The sequence below is a fragment of the Ochotona curzoniae genome, unplaced genomic scaffold, assembly GCF_017591425.1.
Source record: "Ochotona curzoniae isolate NIBS_2020 unplaced genomic scaffold, NIBS_Ocur_1.0 contig_3622, whole genome shotgun sequence".
In the NCBI taxonomy this organism is placed as follows: domain Eukaryota; kingdom Metazoa; phylum Chordata; class Mammalia; order Lagomorpha; family Ochotonidae; genus Ochotona; species Ochotona curzoniae.
This window is the reverse complement of record NW_024465926.1, coordinates 13599300-13616892: the sequence shown is the minus strand read 5'-3', so window position 1 is coordinate 13616892 and position 17593 is coordinate 13599300. Positions and strand designations below refer to the sequence as shown.

The 17593-nt window shown below is 51.6% G+C and overlaps 2 protein-coding genes across 5 annotated transcripts; both read right to left on the bottom strand.

Annotated features, from left to right (window-relative positions):
- Positions 1 to 1495: 1495 nt before the first annotated feature.
- LOC121157790 (dipeptidase 3-like) lies at positions 1496 to 5842 on the bottom strand. Its single transcript, XM_040982168.1, has 10 exons — positions 5577 to 5842; positions 5143 to 5269; positions 4524 to 4653; positions 4295 to 4436; positions 3976 to 4045; positions 3690 to 3866; positions 2927 to 3011; positions 2407 to 2482; positions 1833 to 1968; positions 1496 to 1738 (listed from the first exon to the last, which is right to left on the bottom strand). Exons 1-10 carry the CDS (start codon positions 5840 to 5842, stop codon positions 1496 to 1498), a joined length of 1452 nt encoding a protein of 483 aa, XP_040838102.1.
- Positions 5843 to 9694: 3852 nt separating this feature from the next.
- Positions 9695 to 16997, bottom strand: LOC121157981 (dipeptidase 2-like). Of its 4 annotated transcripts, none has more exons than XM_040982503.1 (11): positions 16812 to 16997; positions 13349 to 13747; positions 12943 to 13069; positions 12588 to 12717; positions 12360 to 12501; positions 11983 to 12052; positions 11707 to 11883; positions 11301 to 11385; positions 10683 to 10758; positions 10147 to 10282; positions 9695 to 10052 (listed from the first exon to the last, which is right to left on the bottom strand). In XM_040982503.1, the coding sequence occupies exons 2-11, from the start codon at positions 13621 to 13623 to the stop codon at positions 9801 to 9803; spliced, it is 1470 nt and encodes a 489-aa protein (XP_040838437.1). In that variant the 5' UTR covers positions 13624 to 13747; positions 16812 to 16997; the 3' UTR covers positions 9695 to 9800. The 4 variants fall into 4 exon arrangements, with proteins under 4 accessions (XP_040838437.1, XP_040838438.1, XP_040838436.1 ...); XM_040982504.1 differs by lacking the exon at positions 16812 to 16997 and adding an exon at positions 14476 to 14619 and having other exon boundaries at positions 13349 to 13661; XM_040982502.1 differs by lacking the exon at positions 16812 to 16997 and adding an exon at positions 14018 to 14457 and having other exon boundaries at positions 11301 to 11382; positions 13349 to 13661.
- Between the last annotated feature and the right edge of the window lie 596 nt (positions 16998 to 17593).

Below are 17593 nucleotides of genomic sequence, written 5' to 3'. Positions count from 1 at the left end.
GCTGGGGGATGCCAGCCTTCTTGGGGACAAGACATGAGGTGCTTTACCTCGCGATCAATGACTTTGTCTTTTCCTGCCTCACTTCAAGAAATTCCTGTACCCAACCACGGGCTTATTTGCTCAGAGCTTTTCTTTCACTTTCCATGCCACTGCTTCAGATAACTTATCTTTCCTTGGGCAGCCTTATCACTCTGGACCTCCCCACCTCTATCAGAAAACCCCAGGGCCACTTTCCTTACTTGTTGGTCTTCATTTTCCGTTTTATGACCCTGCAGGTGGCTGGGCTCCTTAAGGTCACCTCAGGCCAAGCCAGCCCCAGGCGACCGGCCCGGCCCCTCCCCCATGCGGCCCCCAGCACCTCTGGGCCCCCCAGCACTCTTCCCCACCCACCCCTGCTGATTGAACTGAGGCACCCTGCTCCCTCTGGGGGAACACCTTTCTCACTTCTGCCAACACCCGCCTTTACCAACCTACTGTAGGAGGTGTGTGGGTGGGGACCACCACCTCCTCAGAAGACTTCTTATTACCACCCCCACTCTCCCACGGACTTATGCTGCGCTCTTCTGAGAAGGCACTTTCCCTCCTTGAGGCAAAACCCCTTAAGACAAAACTGGGTCTCTCTCATCAGGGCCAATGGGCTGTGGACTTCACAATGAAAAAAATATACATATATTTTAAAGATGTATTTATTTATTTATTTTTGGAAAGGCAGATATACAGAAAGGAAGAGAGACAGAGAGGAAGATCTTCCACCTGTTGATTCACTCCCCAAGTGGCCTCAATGGCCAGTGCTGCACCCATCCGAAGCCAGGAGTCTCTTCTGGGTTTCCCACATGGTTGCAAGGGTCCCAAGGATTCCCAGGAGCTTCTTCAGGGCCCCACAGGCCCAATGGAGTTCAGACCTTCCACTGCCTTCCAAGGTTGCAGGGAGCTGGGTTGGAAGTGCAGCAACTAGGACTAAAACTGATAGTGCCCAAACCCACTGCACCAGCCCGGGTAGTCCCTGGTGCCCACTTGGGACACCTAGGCTGAGTTTCTAGCTGTTGGTTTCAACCACCTGGTCACTGTAAGTATTTAGGAGATGAACCAGCAGATGGGAGCTTGTATTCTCTCTGCTTCTTAAAATTTATTTAACAACCTTTCAGAGAAAGAATGGGACCCATTCCCAGTCACATTCTCTGATGGAAATGACAGTAAACTTGATTTCTGTGTACTTCTGTGTAGGTTTAGGCTTTCAGTGATAAGGCCCCTGTGTTCCTCCAGACACAGCTAACAGAAAAGGCAAGTGGGAACTGCAAATCTGTATGGGCTGGGGCCAGGTCCAAAACCCCTCACCAACTGAGAGCCCACAGGACCCTGGCAGAAGGAAGAAAAAAACGCTCCTACCTAGCTCCAGGCTTGCAATATTTATTCTCAGCATATGCTTGTGTCTAGACAAGTAGGAGGGGGACTTGGTGGGACTTGGCTACCAGGACCTCTGGGGAGACAGGTCAGGTCACAAGAGCGACAGGACGAGAAATGGCAGGGAGGTAGCAGTCACAAGGCCTAGCATGAAGTGTGTGGAGGCTCTTGAGGGACTCTGCAGCATCTGACTGGACGGGGGCTCAGTCATCTCCAGCTGTGGACCCACATGCTTGTTCTGAGACTGCGGCATGAGGTGGGGGTGGCAGGGCCTGACCTGACGCCTGTCTGGGAACTCAGCCTCCCCGGGCCTCTGTCCTCTTCTTGCCTCGCTCACCTGTGGAAGGAAGTCCGCAGTTGCATACTACCGATCATAGTAGCTCCCTTACCTACTGACACCGCCGGCACATCCTTTGCCCAGCCCAACATACCTGTTCCACTTGGCTGAAGACCCGTAGCAGGTTTCCACGGAGCACACCTTGGAGCTCTTCCTCACTCCAGCCCCGCCTCAGCAACTCCTCTATCAGCACTGGGTACTTAGACACATCCTCCAGCCCCTGGGGGAACCTGTGTGGGTTCCCCTGGCCTGTTTAGCCTTAATTCTGGTGTAGGGCCCACTGTTCTACCAGCCCCCATCGCTTATGGGAAACTAAAAGTTCTGGGGGCCAGTGAATGCAGCTCTAGGAGCTTGCAGTGTCTGCAGGCTCTTCCTGATTGAGTGTGTGCTTGGCCCACCAGGGGATTGTGGCCCTGAGGGGCTCAGGGTGGAACCTGGGCTGGGCAGATGAGCTCTCCTCAGGGGGACAGGCATGCTGAGTGACTATAATGGCCTAGAGTGGACCCACTAAGATACAGGTGGGCCTTACAAATAAGCCTTGGGAGTGGAGGATGTGGCCAGACTCTCAAGGAGAGGAGAACTTGGTGGGGGGAGTGGAAGAGGGAACATTTATTTATAGAAGCCCCTGATGTGCCCCTCCCCACGACAAACCCTGGGGAACCACTTACCGGCCGGACCCATCATAATTCCCACCAATCCCGATGAACTCCGATCCAATGACTGATCTGATGTGGTCAAAGTGATCTGGGGTGGAATGGAGTGGAGTAAAAGGTAGGAGAGGACAGGCTGGATTTAGACTGTGGGACTAGTCCTGGTCAGTTTCCCCACGGACACCTACAGCTCTCCTGGTTATGGTAGCTGACTCCATGAATCCTGATGTGACTCCAGGCTAACCTAGGGTGAACCTTGGGAGTTTTTCCTGCCTTTGGGTTCTTCAGAACCTTGGGGAACATCTGTTTGTCCTGCCGAGTGATGTGAGACAGATGCAAGGCTTAGGAGCAAACACGAGACTCTGAAGCAGGGCATCCCAGCACTCAGTTCAGGGGGCCAAAAAGAGCTGTGTCTACTGTCTGGGCTGTCGGGAGGGGTGTACTTTGCCCAAGGTGTGTGCTAAACTGGTGGAGCTGTCTGAAGGCCTGGGTGGCCCTTGTCCAGCCAGGGCTGCACAAAGACAAAGGTGGGGCTCACCTGCCACAGTGGACACATTAGCCAACAGGTTGCACTGCAGCACCCCAAAGGAGAGTGTCACCATCACGATGCCACCATTCTTCTTCTAGAGGAAGAGAAGTGGGGAGACTCAGCTTGGCACCCTCTTGCCTTAGCCCCTCATTCAGCCAGCGAACCCACCTATGATGTGGGGATTCTACCTCACTGGATTTCCAGGTCCCTAGGTTTAGCCTCAAGTTGAAGAGATGGAGGAGGAAAAATCAGCTTTATTCATGGTCAAGAGTCTTTGGATGTGGCCTAGTATGATGGTACAATTGACTAATCCTCCCCCTACAAGGACCAGGATTCCATATAGGCACTGGTTTGTGTCCCGGGCTGCTCTACTTCTCATCCAGCTCTCTAGTTGCAGACTGTTGAGGATAGCCCAAAGCCTTGGGACCCTTCCACCCATGTGGGAGACCTGGAGGGAGCTCCCGGCTTCTGGCTTTGGACTGAGTCAGCCCCAGTCATTGCGGACACTTGAGGAGTAAACCAGCAGACAGAAGATCTTCTTCTGTATCTCTGTTTCTCTCTGCAAATCTGATCTGCCTTTACAATAAAAATAAATCTTTTAAAATAATATAAAATAAAAACAGCATAACATCATTTTCAAAAATGCCTTTTCTCTCTATCTCATCTTCTCTGTAAAATCTGTTTTTCACATAAAAATAAGTAAATCTGGGAAAAAAAATAATCCATATAAGAAGCATATCTGGCCCCGGGCTTGAGCGCTGGGCTTCCTCACCACAAGTTGCAGGATGTCATCGGGGACGTTCAGTAAGTAGTCGCACACAGCCCTGGCAGCCGAGTGGGAGAAGATCACGGGAGCTCCAGAGACCTCCAGGACTCGCCTCACCAAGGTGTCTGACGCGTAGGACAAGTCTACCATCATGCCCAGCCGGTTCATTTCTCCCACCACCGCCTGCAGCAAGAGTCGGGTTTTGGGGAAGAGAGGGATATCAGAAGCATCCAGGTCGGTACACTTTTTCTGTAAGGAACAGCTGGGTGGGGAACAGAACAGGAGCACTCACCTCACCAAAGTTTGTCAGCCCACTGACATTGGTGTAGAAGGGGTGTCTGAACTTGCTGGAACTTTCCGCCCTGCAGGACAGTCAAGGGAGGACAATCAAACTGGCTGAACTTGGAATATCAGAACCTGGGGGTCTCTGTCGGACCATCTAGCCTCACTTCTGGAAGAGATGGGGACCCAGGGCCAGCTACTTTTTGACAGTGTAAGGGGTTACTGGGAATCTATCCTCAATCTCTGGAGCCCTCTCTAGTTGCCAAGGGCTGCAGCAGTTTCCATACCAGGCTGTCGGCCATGGCATCCCAGCCAGGTGCCATGCTCACCAGGGGGTGCTGCAGGTGAAAGTGAGTGTCAGGTAGCGCACTCCAAGCCCATAGAAACTGCGCAGCACAGAGAGGCTGCTGTCCAGGGAGTGGCCACCTTCCACACCGATGAGGCAGGCCAGTTTTTGGGTGCTGTTCAGACCTAGAAAAGGGTAGCAGATCAAGTGGTCAGAGCACACAGGGGCAGTGCCACTTGGGCCCCCACTTCTCCCCTTCCCTGCCAGCCCACCTTGGACTGAGGTCACCAGCTCCAGCTCAGAGAAGGAGGCACAAATGCGACGGACGAGGTCAATCTGCTCCAGGGTGATGCGCAGGGCATCCTGGTCCTGGGTCTCACATGGGGCATTGACTGACCAGAACTGGGGATGCAGGAGGGATCCAGAATGAGCCAATGTACCTCTAATCTCCCAGGCCTGCCACCACTGCCTCAGGCCTCAGAGCACACATCTGGGTCAGTGGCCCCAAGTGATATGCCACATGACTCCCTGGTGTATTAATAACTATTTGGCTTATTACCAACAGCCCAATTGTAGATTCATGACATAGCATGGACTGTTATCTCCACTAAAAATATCAGTGTCCACCACGTCCTTTGTAGTAATCCAAAATCCTCCTATTTTCTGCATGTCTCCACAGAACCTGTTGTCCCCCCCCGCCCCCAGTTCACCTGCCTTGGCTTCTCGTCATGCCCCCCACCCTGCCCCTGCAGGCTGAGCTCCCCAGAACTTACGACAGTATACTCTCAGTCCCTAGTCACCCTGAGGTTGGCCTACTAAGCCTTCTGGGGCCCAACCTTCTCCAGCAGCCATGCAGTGGCGCAGGCTGTCATGTGTGTCCCTTAACGGTACCTGGGCACCCACAAGGCCAGCCCTAAGCCTGTCCAGGCTGGTCTGGCTTTGGCTGAAATTGCGCAGGTTGACATCCTGTAGCATGTTCTGATAACGCTGTCTCAGGAACATAGGCAGCTCGTTGTGACTGAGGGTGGAGACAAAGTCAGGCATGACATATCAACCTTCCTACGTCCACCTTTCCCACCTCACCAAGGTTCTAGTCACCTAGATAAAACAGTGACTCCCTGAGACACCCCCCGCCCCCGCTAAGACAGGAGGGCTCCACCAGGAAGGTGATAAGGGAGGAGCAAGCACCCATGGGTAACAGAGGAGATGACCTCTGAAAGCGGTGTGAGGGAACCTACTCCGCAACCCTGCCGATTCAGAACCCCATTCCCTGCCAGCCGGGCGCTCAGCCTCTACCTGTCTATCCCCAGGCCACACCTACGTACCCATCCACGAGTGGGAAGCTCCGCATCAGGGCTTGTGCACGCTCCTGCAGGCTAAGGGAACTGGGAGTGCTCTGTAAGGTGGTGCTGCTGAGGGTCCCAGGCACAGTCGTGGCATTGGGGGTGCCAAGGATACCGACGGTGCCAAGGGTACCCGGGGAGATTTGGGCACGGGTTACCGGCAGCAGCAGCAGCGTCAGCAGGAACAGCAAACACAGCAGGGGCAGCCGGCAGAACACATGGGGACCCTTAAGGCCCGTGGGCTGCATAGTGCGCAGGACCTGGTCGCAAGAGTCTGGAAAATTGGAAGAACGCAAAAGCAAGAGTTCCAACTGATTCACAGGTGTGGCCTTGCTCGAAAAGGGTTTCAGTCAGGCGACCCTACGAACGACTGCCGGGCTGAATTCCACCCCACGCGCAGCAGCAAGGCCCCCTGCCGGCGTTCAAAGCCGGCGGCTGCTGAAACAGGCAAGCGCCCCCACGGGCTGGGCGGCCCGTGCACGCAGCGTGCGGCTGCGCGTCACGCAACGTGGGCTCCCTCGACTCCGCCCCCCAGCTGCATAGAACCACCGACACGTAAGAGGATCCATGGCCGAACAGGTTAGGAGCAAGCAAAATATTTGTTTTTAGGGCCCAGTGTAAAATATTTTAAAAATATTTTCTTTTTTACCGGCGCGATAGCCTAGCAGCTAATATCCTGGCCTGGCACACGCCAGGATCCCATGTGGGCGCCGGTTCTAATCCCAGTTACTCCACTTCCCATCCAGCTCCCTGCTTGTGGCCTGGGAAAGCAGTAGAGGGCCTTGGGACCCTATACTGTGTGGGAGAACTGGCTGAAGCTCCTGGCTCCTGGCTTCAGATCAGCCCAGCCATTGTGGTTACTTGGAGAGTTTATCGATGGAAGGAAGATCTTCCTCTCTGTCTCTCTTCCTCTCTGTATATCTGCCTTTCCAATAAAAACAAAAAAATATATGGTTTTTGTACCAAAATAAACTTGGCTTTCAAAGTGGTAGGAGACCAGGATGGAGTTCCTGGTTACTAGCTTCAGCTTGGCCTACTCCCAGCTGTTGTGGCCGTTTGGGAGATGGAAGATCTCTCTCTGTGTTACTCTGCCTTTTAAATCAATAGATAAATAAATATAGTCTGGGAATCCCAGACTATACAGATTTGTACCATAAAATTCAATATTTAAAATAAAAATTAAAAAAAGAAAAACAAATAAATATATATACTTTTAAATTTATTACCAGACCACAAGCAGGGAGCTGAAAGGGAAGTGAAGCAGCCAGGATATGAACTGGTTCCTGTATGGGATCCTGGCAGATGCAAGGTGAGGATTTAGGCACTAGACCATCGCACTGGGCCCCTAAATAAATACATCTTTTTAAAAATTATACTGAAAAAAAATGTGTTCTTCCTAGTAACTTAAAAAATTGAGTTAAATACAAAGAAGCATATTCCTGAAAGCAAAATTTGAAAATGTATTTATTTGAGGGGCCAATATGGAGGCTCAACCAGCTAATCCTCTACCTTCAAGTGCCAGCACTTCATGAGGGCACCAGTTCAAGTCCCATCTGCTCCACTTCCCATCCAGCTCCCTGCTTGTGGCCTGGGAAAGCAATCGAGGACGGCCCAAAGCTTTGGGACCCTGCACCCACGTGGGAAAACCAGAAGCAGCTCCTGGCTCCTGGCCTCAGATCAGCTCATTTCAGGCTGTTGTAGCCATCTGGGAAGTGAAGCAGTAAGTGGAAGATCTTTCTCTCTCTTGTTCTCTCTGTAAATTTGCCTTTCCAGCAAAAAATAAATAAGTATATCTAAAAAAATTTTTTAAAGATTTGTTTTATCTGTAATTGGAAAGTCAGAAATACAGACAAGAGAAGAGACAGAGAAGATCTTCTGTCTGTTGATTCACTCCCCAAGTGAGTGCAACGGCCGGTACTGTGCTGATCCGAAGCCAGGATCCAGGAACCTCCTCCAGGTCTCCCTTGAGGGTGCAGAGTCCCAAGGCTTTAGGCTGTCCTAGACTGCTTTCCCAGGCCACAAGCAGGGAGCTGGATGGGAGACGGGGCTGCCAGTATTAGAACTGGTGCCCATAATGGAACCCAGAACATGCAAGGCAAGGACTTTACCTCAAGGTTACTTTAGTGGACCCTAAAAAAAATTTCTTTTGAAAGTTTAAATTGCAGTATGAGAGGAAGAGAGATGGAGGAGATATTCTCCGTATATTGGTTCATTCCCCAGAGGGCTGTAACAACCATGATTGGCCAGGCATAAGTCAGGAGCCGGGAGCTTTATCAAGGTCTCCCACATGGGTGCAGGGGCCCAAGTACTTGGCCATCTTCTACTTTCTAAGGTGCAGTAGCAGGAAGTTAGATCAGAAGTGCAGCAGCCAGATAGGAGTTAGGACTCATTTGGGACTCTTAGTGAAGTTCCTTTTTTTGGTTTGTTTTTAGTTCGTTCTATTTTTTTATTGTTTTGTAATATGAATTCTCTGGTGTGGAATTCCCACATTTATTATAAATGGCTGGTAAACAAAAAAAGTTTTGATTTTATTTTTGATGTTGGTTTACATAGTTGACAAGAATGCAGGCCCATGAGGACCACTGAATAGGATGGGGACGGTCAAAGTATGGGGGAAGGTGGGTTGGACAAATGCTCGGATTCCCCTTTCTCCCCTACCCCCTTGCTTTTATTTTTTGTTTCTTTTTTATGTCCCTACCCCTTTTTAAGATTCATTTATTTATTTATTGAATGTCAGATTTACAGAGGAGAGACAGAAAGATCTCCTATCTGCTGGCTCACTCCCCAAGTGGCTGCAATAGCCAAAGCTGAGCCAATCTGAAGCCAGGAGCTTCTTCCAGGGCTCTTACACAGGTGCAGGGTCCTAAGGCTTTGGGTAGACTTGGGTAGACCTTGACTGCTTTTCCAGGCCATAAGCAGGGAGCTGGATGGGTAAGTGGAGCTGCCAGGACACACACTGGTACCCATATGGGATCCTGATGCATATAAGACAAAGAGTTCAGATACTAGGCTATTGCAACACCCCCACTTTTTTTTTTTTAACATGTTTGGTAGAGTGATAAAGGCGAGATTTTTCATCTACTGGTTCACTTCCCAGATGGCAATAACAGTTGGAGCTGGGCCAGGCTGAAGCCAGGAGCCTAGAACTCCTGGGTCTCCGACATGAGTGACAAGGGCTCAGCCACTTAACCCATCTCCTGCTGCCTCCCAGCATACTCATTAGTAGGAAGCTGGACTTTAGAGGGAAGCCAGAACCTGATCCCAAGCAATCCCCTTATGGGATGTGGGTGTCCCACGCAGTGGTTTAACTGCTGTAACAAGTACCAGCCCCTAACTATCATGTTTATTGTTGTTCCTTAAGTTGATATATTAAAATATGACTACTTTTAAAGATAATCACTTGGGTTTTGCTACTCACATTTTTTACTTTGAAGAGCAGATTTTGGGGTTTTAATTGTGTTGCTATAAATATGATTTAAGATGCCTTTGTGAGCAGATATGAATGCATTACTGTTGGATATATATCTGGGATGAAACTGCATGAGGTATGCAGACTAACAGCATTGTATTATCCATTATTATCATGTTATTATTACTAGCTGTCATTATTAGCATTAGATATTATTATTATTACAGTTGCTATTGGAGGTCATTTATGGTTTGGGGTAAAACAGATGCCTAAGTTGCTTGTGCCTTGGGAGAGAAGTCCCAGAGGGATTGAGCAAGGTACCCACTGTGGGGCCAAGACCTGTTACCTGGCCTGGTATTCTGAGCTCAAAGAGGAATGGAGAGGTGAATCATGGTCCAGGGAGGTTCCTCTCCTGGGAATCCAAAGCAGAATTCCCTGGAAAACCCTAGGAGGTGATCAGTGGATCAGCATGTGGACTGCGATGAACTATTGGGGGTGGGGTGCACAGAATGGGGTCTGCTCCTCTATAGCCAGACCTACTGTCATCGTCCTGTACTGAACCCAAAAACCTGCATCTCCTCAGATCACCAGAGCACACAGAAGCTGCAGTGCAGGGTGCCCTCACCAAGACCAGAGCTGAGAGAAGTTGTGCTAGCAGACCACATTGCAAAGAAGCACACTCATGCTTGGCTTCACATCCAAAATATTTATTTCTAGGAAATGCTTATGTCTTCACAAAGGGGAAGTTTTGCAGGAGCATCTGTAGCTGTCAGTGATATCTGGCAGCACCACATTTGTCAGAGCCACAGAATGAGGATTGCAAAGGTGGCAGTAGCCAGGAGCCCTGAGGCCCTGTGTAGTGGAGATTTGGAGAGTGACACGTTGGATAAGTCTAATGACCAATGTGTTGAAACTTCAGTGGGTCGCTGGTCTGAAAACGCATACTGTCGCCGATGCAGGCGTGGTTGCGAGGAGCGACAGGTGCTCCCCAGCTGTACCTCTGGGAACTTGTCCTCCAGCGGGCTTTGCCATTTGTTTTGCTCCCGTACCTAGAGGTGGCAGCCAGTGGTTAGCAGTTTCCTTGCTACCCCAACCCCTGCTCATAACCCACCACCCAAACTATTCTTACCCACTCTAACATACCTGTTCCACTTGGCTGAAGACCCGTAGCAGGTTTCCACGGAGCACACCTTGGAGCTCTTCCTCACTCCAGCCCCGCCTCAGCAACTCCTCTATCAGCACCGGGTACTTAGACACATCCTCCAGCCCCTGGGGGAAGCTGTGTGGCCACCGACCAGTAGGCTCATGAACCTGAGACCTGATTCCTTGATCCCAACTCACAACCACAACCCTGAGTGTCAAGGGTCCCCTGAACTCTAGTCCTGGTCACTTGTGGGAAATGGAGACTGGTAGGAGAATAAGTAATCCACTGCTGTTCTTCATCCTTTAGAAAGAGGACTTCAAACCTCCTAGAACATTTGCAAAACTCACTGAATTATACTACTAAAATCTATGCTTGCCACTGTATGCAAATATTCTCTACATTTCCCACAAGCCCTGGGAGCTGGGAAATACCAGGTGGGAAAGTCCTAAGGCAGTGAGGATCATCTGGGCATGGTGACTGGGACAGCTCCTTAGCTATGTACCCAACCCTGGATGTACTACAGGAAAACACTCACTTGCTGGTTCCGTCATAATCACCACCAATCCCAATGAACTTGGATCCAATGACTTCTTTGATGTGGTCAAAATGATCTGGGGAAGGATGGAGAATCAGTGGGGCTGCCAGGGCAGGCATCGGCCAGGCACTGGGCTCTGCTGATTGTCCTGCTTGCAGTCTATGAGGTCAGTTCCTCCATGGACCAGCACCCCATGTAGCAGCCACAAAGCTCTGAGCCAAACTGACCAACTGGTTCTATACTGGCCTTGTGATTTGGAGCAGATCCAAAGTCATTTGTTTTGGCCATTTCTCATCCAGGATCCAACCTGCCTCACATCTCTGACAATTTGCAAGGGGCTCTCCTCCAGGGCAGTGGAAGATGAGAGAGAGAGAAAAGAGCACAACTGAGAAAGACTCTAGAGACCTGAGACACTGCCTATCCCTTGGCTAGCAGCAGGCTGGGTGCTTTGGTCGCCCCCTTCAAGAGGAACAGATGGGCAGGACCTGAGGCTTACATCTGAGTTCTTCCCTTATGCCATTACAATCACAGCACTGACCCTGCTGTGGCTCAGGGGGCTGGGAGGGGGCACCGTGATGCTATATTCTGAGCATCAGAGAGCCTGGAGGGAAGACTTACCTGCCACAGTGGACACGTTGGCTAAGAGGTTGCACTGCAGTACCCCTACAGACAAGGACACCATCACGATGCCACCATTCTTCTTCTGCAGAGGTAAACAAATGGACACACTCAGTTTGGCTTCAACCCTTGCCCCAGCATCCCTGCATGCCCTCCTACCCCTAGGGGTCCCAGGAGAGGAAGGTGTTCAACCCTGGCTTTGGACCCTCTAGGTCTGTGAAGAGAAGAAGGTTGGCCATTTTGGCTGGGTCCTCGGTGTGAGGAATAGAGGAATTGGGAACAGTAAACTCCCACTATACTCAATGATTCCAGGACTGTGAGTTTATGGAGCAGAAGAATTTCAGTCTAGGGTTTGCGGAAATTAAGGGAAAAGTGAGTGAGGTTTCAGGGCTGGCTAGTTTCTCACCAGAAGCTGCAAGATGTCATCAGGAACATTCCGAGGATTCTCACATACACTCCTGGCAGCCGAATGGGAGAAGATGACAGGCGCCTGTGACATTTGCAGGACCCGCCGGGCCACAGCATCAGAGACGTGGGACAAGTCTATCATCATGCCCAGGCGGTTCATTTCTGCCACCACCTTCTGCAGAAGCAGATTGGGAGGAGGCTGTCAGGGATACACACGTGTGTCCCTATTTCCGAAGGAAAGCATGGGTGACAGGAAGACAAACAGGGTCCTCACCTCACCAAAGCTGGAGAGTCCACTGACATTGCTGTAGAAGGGGTGGATATCCTTGGTGGAGCTCTCAGCCCTGCAGAAAGGCCAAAAAATACAAGTAGTCTGGCCATGCCTGGCCATCAGAGCTTTGGGTTCCCTCCAAACCCTCTATCCCTCAAAACCCTTCCCCCAGAGCAAAAGCAGGGACTTAGGAGAGGCTGCACATGGCAGTAAGAGTGCCCTGCTGAGGTTTAGGCTTGCTTCTGTGAACCCCGGAATCCCACCTCTCTTCCTCATTCCCGAGTCAGTGCCAGCTGCCAAAGGCACAGCTTGATTTGGGCCCATCATTTGACCGCATGGACATCTCTGCCTCAGTGGATCGGCGCGCACACTGTGCTCACCAGGGGGTGTTGCAGGTGTGGGTGAGCGTCAGGTAGCGCACTCCCAGCACATAGAAACTGCGCAGCACAGAGAGGCTGCTGTCCAGGGAGTGGCCACCCTCCACGCCGATAAGGCAGGCCAATTTCCAGGTGTTGTTCAGGGCTGGAGATGAGAAAGGTTTGATGGTTACTTTCATGGACTGGAGCAACTCAATCGAGTTCTTAACAGCCCCTTGCTGACTGACCCACCTTGGACTGAGGTCACCAGCTCCAGCTCAGAGTAGGAGGCACACATGCGACGAATGAGGTCAATCTGCTCCAGGGTGAGGCGCAGGGCATCCTGGTCCTGGGTCTGGCATGGGACGTAGGCTGACCAGAACTGGGGACAAGGCCAAGGGTTGGCGTGGGCAGAGGCTCCTTGGGAGCACCCAGAGAGCCCAGGGAATACCCTTGATACTCCCACCCCCATGGTGGCCCCTGCAAGCTCCAGAACCCACATCATGGCATTATGCGGGCCATGATGACAGCCAAGTTTCCAAGTAACTAGTGTGCTCTCTGGGCCCTCCACTCTCTTCCACTCTCCCTGGTGTGTTCCCCATGGTACCTGGGCACCCACAAAACCGTCTCTAAGCTTTTCCAGGTTGGTGTGGCCATGACTGAAGTTCCGCAAGTTGATTTCCTGTAGCCCTTTTGAGGAAACTTTTCTCAAGATAAGGGGCAGGTCATTGTGGCTGTAGGAAATGTTAAAGACAGAGTCAGAAGGTGGGGGGGAGTGGGTGTGTCCCTCAGACCTCCAGGCCAGGTAAGACAATTGGAAATACCCCACTACATCCTGCCCACAGACTCCACTAAGACACTCTGAGGCCTTAACTGGGGGCTTCCACCCAAGAAGTAATTGGTAGAGAAGGGAAAGGACACCCAGGGGTGTTGGGAGGGGGCCTCCTCACTGGCTGGGCATCCCCGGGGGTGCTCTCAGTCCTCCCACTTGCCCTAATGCAGCATCTACCCACCCATCCACAAGTGGGAAGTCCCGCATCAAGGCCCGTGCCCGCTCTTCAAGGGCCCGGGAGCTGGGGGTACCCAGCGTCGTTGAGGCGCTACGGGCGCCTGGCGTGGATGTGGTGCCCGGGGCGCCCCTGGTGGTGGGCCCGCCAGGGGTGCTGGGTGAAGTCTGAGCGCGGGTTATGGGCTGCGGTAGGAGCAGCAGCAGCAGGAGCAGAAACAGCTGAGGCGGACGAGGCCACCAGCCGAGCAAATGGGGACCTTCGAAGCCCGCGGGTGGCATCGTGCACGGATCCGGGCAGACGTGCTGATCGCTGGAGCCTGAGGATAGAGATGGGTGAGGGGCAGAAGGCCCCGGCAGAGTTCCGTCCGTCCTTTCCTCTCAGCTGCTCAGCTGCTCAGGTGCACTGCCGAAAATTGGGAGGGAAGGAAGTTACGGGAACTTGCAAAGGCACGCCAGGAGTCCCCACGCGTCAGGGCGTGGCTCGACCGCAGGAGGCTTTCCGCCTTCCTTGCTAAGAACGCCCCTGCCCCCGGCCTCCCTCCGTCCCCACTCGTCCCTCAGCTGGCGCCGTCGCCTCCCATTAGCCCAAACTCTAAGTTGGAGAGAGGGTGCTTCTTCTCGGGAGTGGCCCTCCATCCTGGGGCCACTGCGTCCCTGCTTCCCTGGAGCCCACCCCGGCCCCGGGAGGGCCGCCATGCGGCGCTCTGGGTTCCGGTTTCCAGGGGTCTCGGTAGTGTGTGGGGGAGGGAACAGTATCTGGAAATAAGAGGTGAATTTGAATGCGGGAAACCGGCCACCACTCCTTCCTGAGCGCTCATGCTTGTCTTATCCTGCCTGCCATGTCCATTCCCAGACGCCAGTGGTCCTCACTGGGAACTGCTAGGAACATGGGTCCCCCAACTGTCTGGTCAGCCTCAGGGAAAAGTTCCCCAGGGCCGGAATGGAGAGAGAACTGATAAAGCATACAGCAAGGTTATTAGATGGAAGAAATGGAGTGCTTTCCAGAAGGGCAGACCCCTCCACCCCAGAGCTGCTGGTTGAGCTGCTACCGGCTTCCCTCTCTCCCACCTTAACGTGGAAGCCAGGTAAGAAGGTGGACCCCACCTCAGCTAGTCCACATCTCAAACCCACCTGGATTGGAGAAGCTGCAGCACTCCCGTCCTGTCTGCACCTGCACCTCCTTGACCCCCAACAGTAAACCAGACTGCTCCGTCAAAAAAAAGGGGGTGGACCCCAAGGAGGGGCCTGGCACCTGGATTCTGTGCCTCCTCCCTTTCTCCCTCTTATCTCATAACTCTTGTGACTGGTTAACTCTCCCCCCCTCCTTTTTTTTTTTTTTTGCCTAGAGGCCCCACCTCCTTCACATCAGCAGGCTAGTGGCTTCATCCAGGACTCTCCCCCAACCCTCCTACCCCACACCCACACAATAGGTTCCCATGCCTGTGAGTATATTCATAAGGAAATAGCCCAACCTTCCAAGCTTCCTCCCCAGAGATATCTCCAAGCTTTACTTGCAGCTTTGCTTTGGCACCCTTGTGGGGTTGCTTCCCACATTTGGAACCTTCCCCTGGGGTGTGTGTACAGTGAGGGGCAGAAAACTTAGCAGTGCCAGGTGGTGACCTAAGTCTGAGAACTGGAGGTGCCAGAAGGCCCTCAACCAGAGAAACAAGAAGTAAGGGGACTGGAGCTTCATGCCAGAGGAGGTGTTCCCAGCTGGGGTGCTGGTCAGGGACTGTGCACTTGATGGTGCCCAGGGTTTGCTGTTCTGCCGGAGGAAAAATCAATAGCCGTGAGCTTGAGGGGAGATCCATTACACAGCATGAATTCCTCCTGGTGCTGGGTGCTGCTTCTCACAACGGTAGGGTGTGTTCTGCCCTGGGTGGTTAGGGTGCCCAACCCTGATAAGGCTGTCTTCCTTCCTCCTGCCCACCCCACAGTCTGATGCTGCCCAGCAGCAAGAAAAAGGAGGATCTTTTGGGTTTGTTGGTCTCCAGATCAAAGATGTGGGCTTGTTCCAGTCCTGGAAGCCTTTGGGAAGTAGACAGTGTACGGAACAGAGTAGAAGTGGGTGGGAATCATTAAGCAATAGCTTATTGAGAGGAGTGGGTGGGGAGGGCTGAGCTTCTCAAAGTATTTTGGCTCTCTCTGAGGGCTAGCTGGCTGATACTACAGGGCTTGGAGCAAACTCTTCCCCTAGCAGAAGCAAGCTGTGTTGAGCCAGTGGAGGTGGCTGCCATCTCTATAGAAGACAAGCCAGGGCCCAGCACTTTGGCCTAATTAGTTAATTCTTTCCCTGCAAGACCATTCAGCTCCTTGCTGGTGACATCAGAAAGCATATCTTTAGGACCTTGTACTTGTGTGGGAGACCAGGAAAAGCCCCTGGCATCTGGCTTTGAATCAGCTCATCTCTGGCTGTTGCAGCTACTTGGGGAGTGAGCCAGCAGATGGAAGATCATTCCTCTTTATAAATCTGCTTTTCCAAACAAAATAAATAAATCTTTAAAAAAAAAAAAGAGTAAAAGATTAGCCAAGCAAAACAGGCTTTGCATAACATCCAACCTCAATCCTTAAACTTCAGGCATGAGATGTCCACACAAAACCAGGAAAATAGAATATGCCCAGACCCTTTTACACTTAAGAGTATATGGACACTCACAGTGGTGAGCCAGTTTTGGCCAGCAAGGTATCTCTTGTGCTCTTAACCTCCCTAGAAGCCTCTCCTCTCTTCCCTGCCTCTTGCAGGGATTAAACAAGGCCATGCTAGTGAAATATTGGCATAAGAGCCCCCAGTGATGCAGATTGGGGACAGGGAGTTTGTGGGTACAGGCATGATGGAAGTCATCTAGATGCCTGCAGTGACAGAAGTGGAAGTGGAGGGTAGAAGTGAGAAAGTCACAGCGCCTGACCTAAGCACTGGTCTTGGTGCCTTCTCACCATCCCCTCTCTCTCTCTCCATGCCATCTCCAAATCCTGCCACTTCCATCTCCCAACATTTCCAGGTGTGCCTCCTCCCCTTTGTTCTTACTGCCTCTTCCCCAGCACCGACTCCCTTCCTCTTTCATTTCTGACCTGGCCTCATAGTCTGTCCTCTGCTGAGAAGCTATATCTGTCCCTCTTTTAAAACAGGTGGTGTCATCTTCCTGCCTCAAATTTTGCCACTTCCCGTTGCTCTTAATATAATAAATTTCTCTCTTTGGCTTTCAAGTGCTGTGGAGTCTGTTCCCAACAGGCTTTCAACTTCAACAAATAGCCAATCCACTTCGTCCTCTCAACTAGCAACACCAGCCATGCTGCTTCCCTGCCACAAGACCTTAGCACAAGCTAATCCCCACTCTCCAATTGGTTGTTGAGGCAGTCCTGAGACAAGAAATCTTGCCATCAAGAAGAGGATAGATGAATTAGCAGCCTTTTTTTTTTTTTTTTTTCAGAGGAAGCAGTAGTAGAGACAGTTGCCTTCCAGGATCAACCTGATTCTGCCGTAGAGCTGGTCTCCAGTGTATGGCAAGAATATACCGGTAAGTAAGAAGTTGGTGAGTTACAGGCATGCAAGCTCATTTTGCTTTTGTAGTGCAGGAATGGGGTGCGGAGGCCATTTAGTTGATATCTAACTAGCTGTGCGATGCTCAGTCTCCATTCACAGCCTTCTGATTCTGCTGCTGCTTCCTGGGTGTGGCTGTCGATCTGTTCCCCTGATGATGGTGACACTCAAGTTCCCCTAAAACAACTGTCCCCTGCAGCCACAGGGCTAAAGTCACACTTACTAATGTGGCAAAGGGGCAGTACAATTTTCTTCTTTAAAAGATAGCCAGTTTTCTCTTTTCTTCTTTTCAGGATTATTTGTTTGAAATGCAAAGTGACATATGCAAAGAGAGAGAATGAGAAAGAGAGGGAGAGAAAGAGAGAGCTTGATCTTCCATCCACTGGTTCATTCCTCAGATCACTGTAGCAGTCAGGCTGGGCCAATCTGAATCCAGGAGCCCAGTACTCCATTTGGGCTTTCCAAGTGGGTGGCTGGTGCCCAGGTACTCAGACCATTTTCTGCTGTGTTTCCAGTCTTATTAGCAGGGAGCTGGATCAGAAGCTGAGTGGTTGGGGCTCAAGCTAGAGCTGTGATAGGAGATGCTGGAATCACAAGCAGCAGCTCACCCATAGGTGCTAACCATAGGGTTTTTTTTTTGCTGGGAGAAACACATAATCATTTATGCCATCTCCTGCTGCCGTCCAGACTTTTTGCTTCCCACCTTTCTTT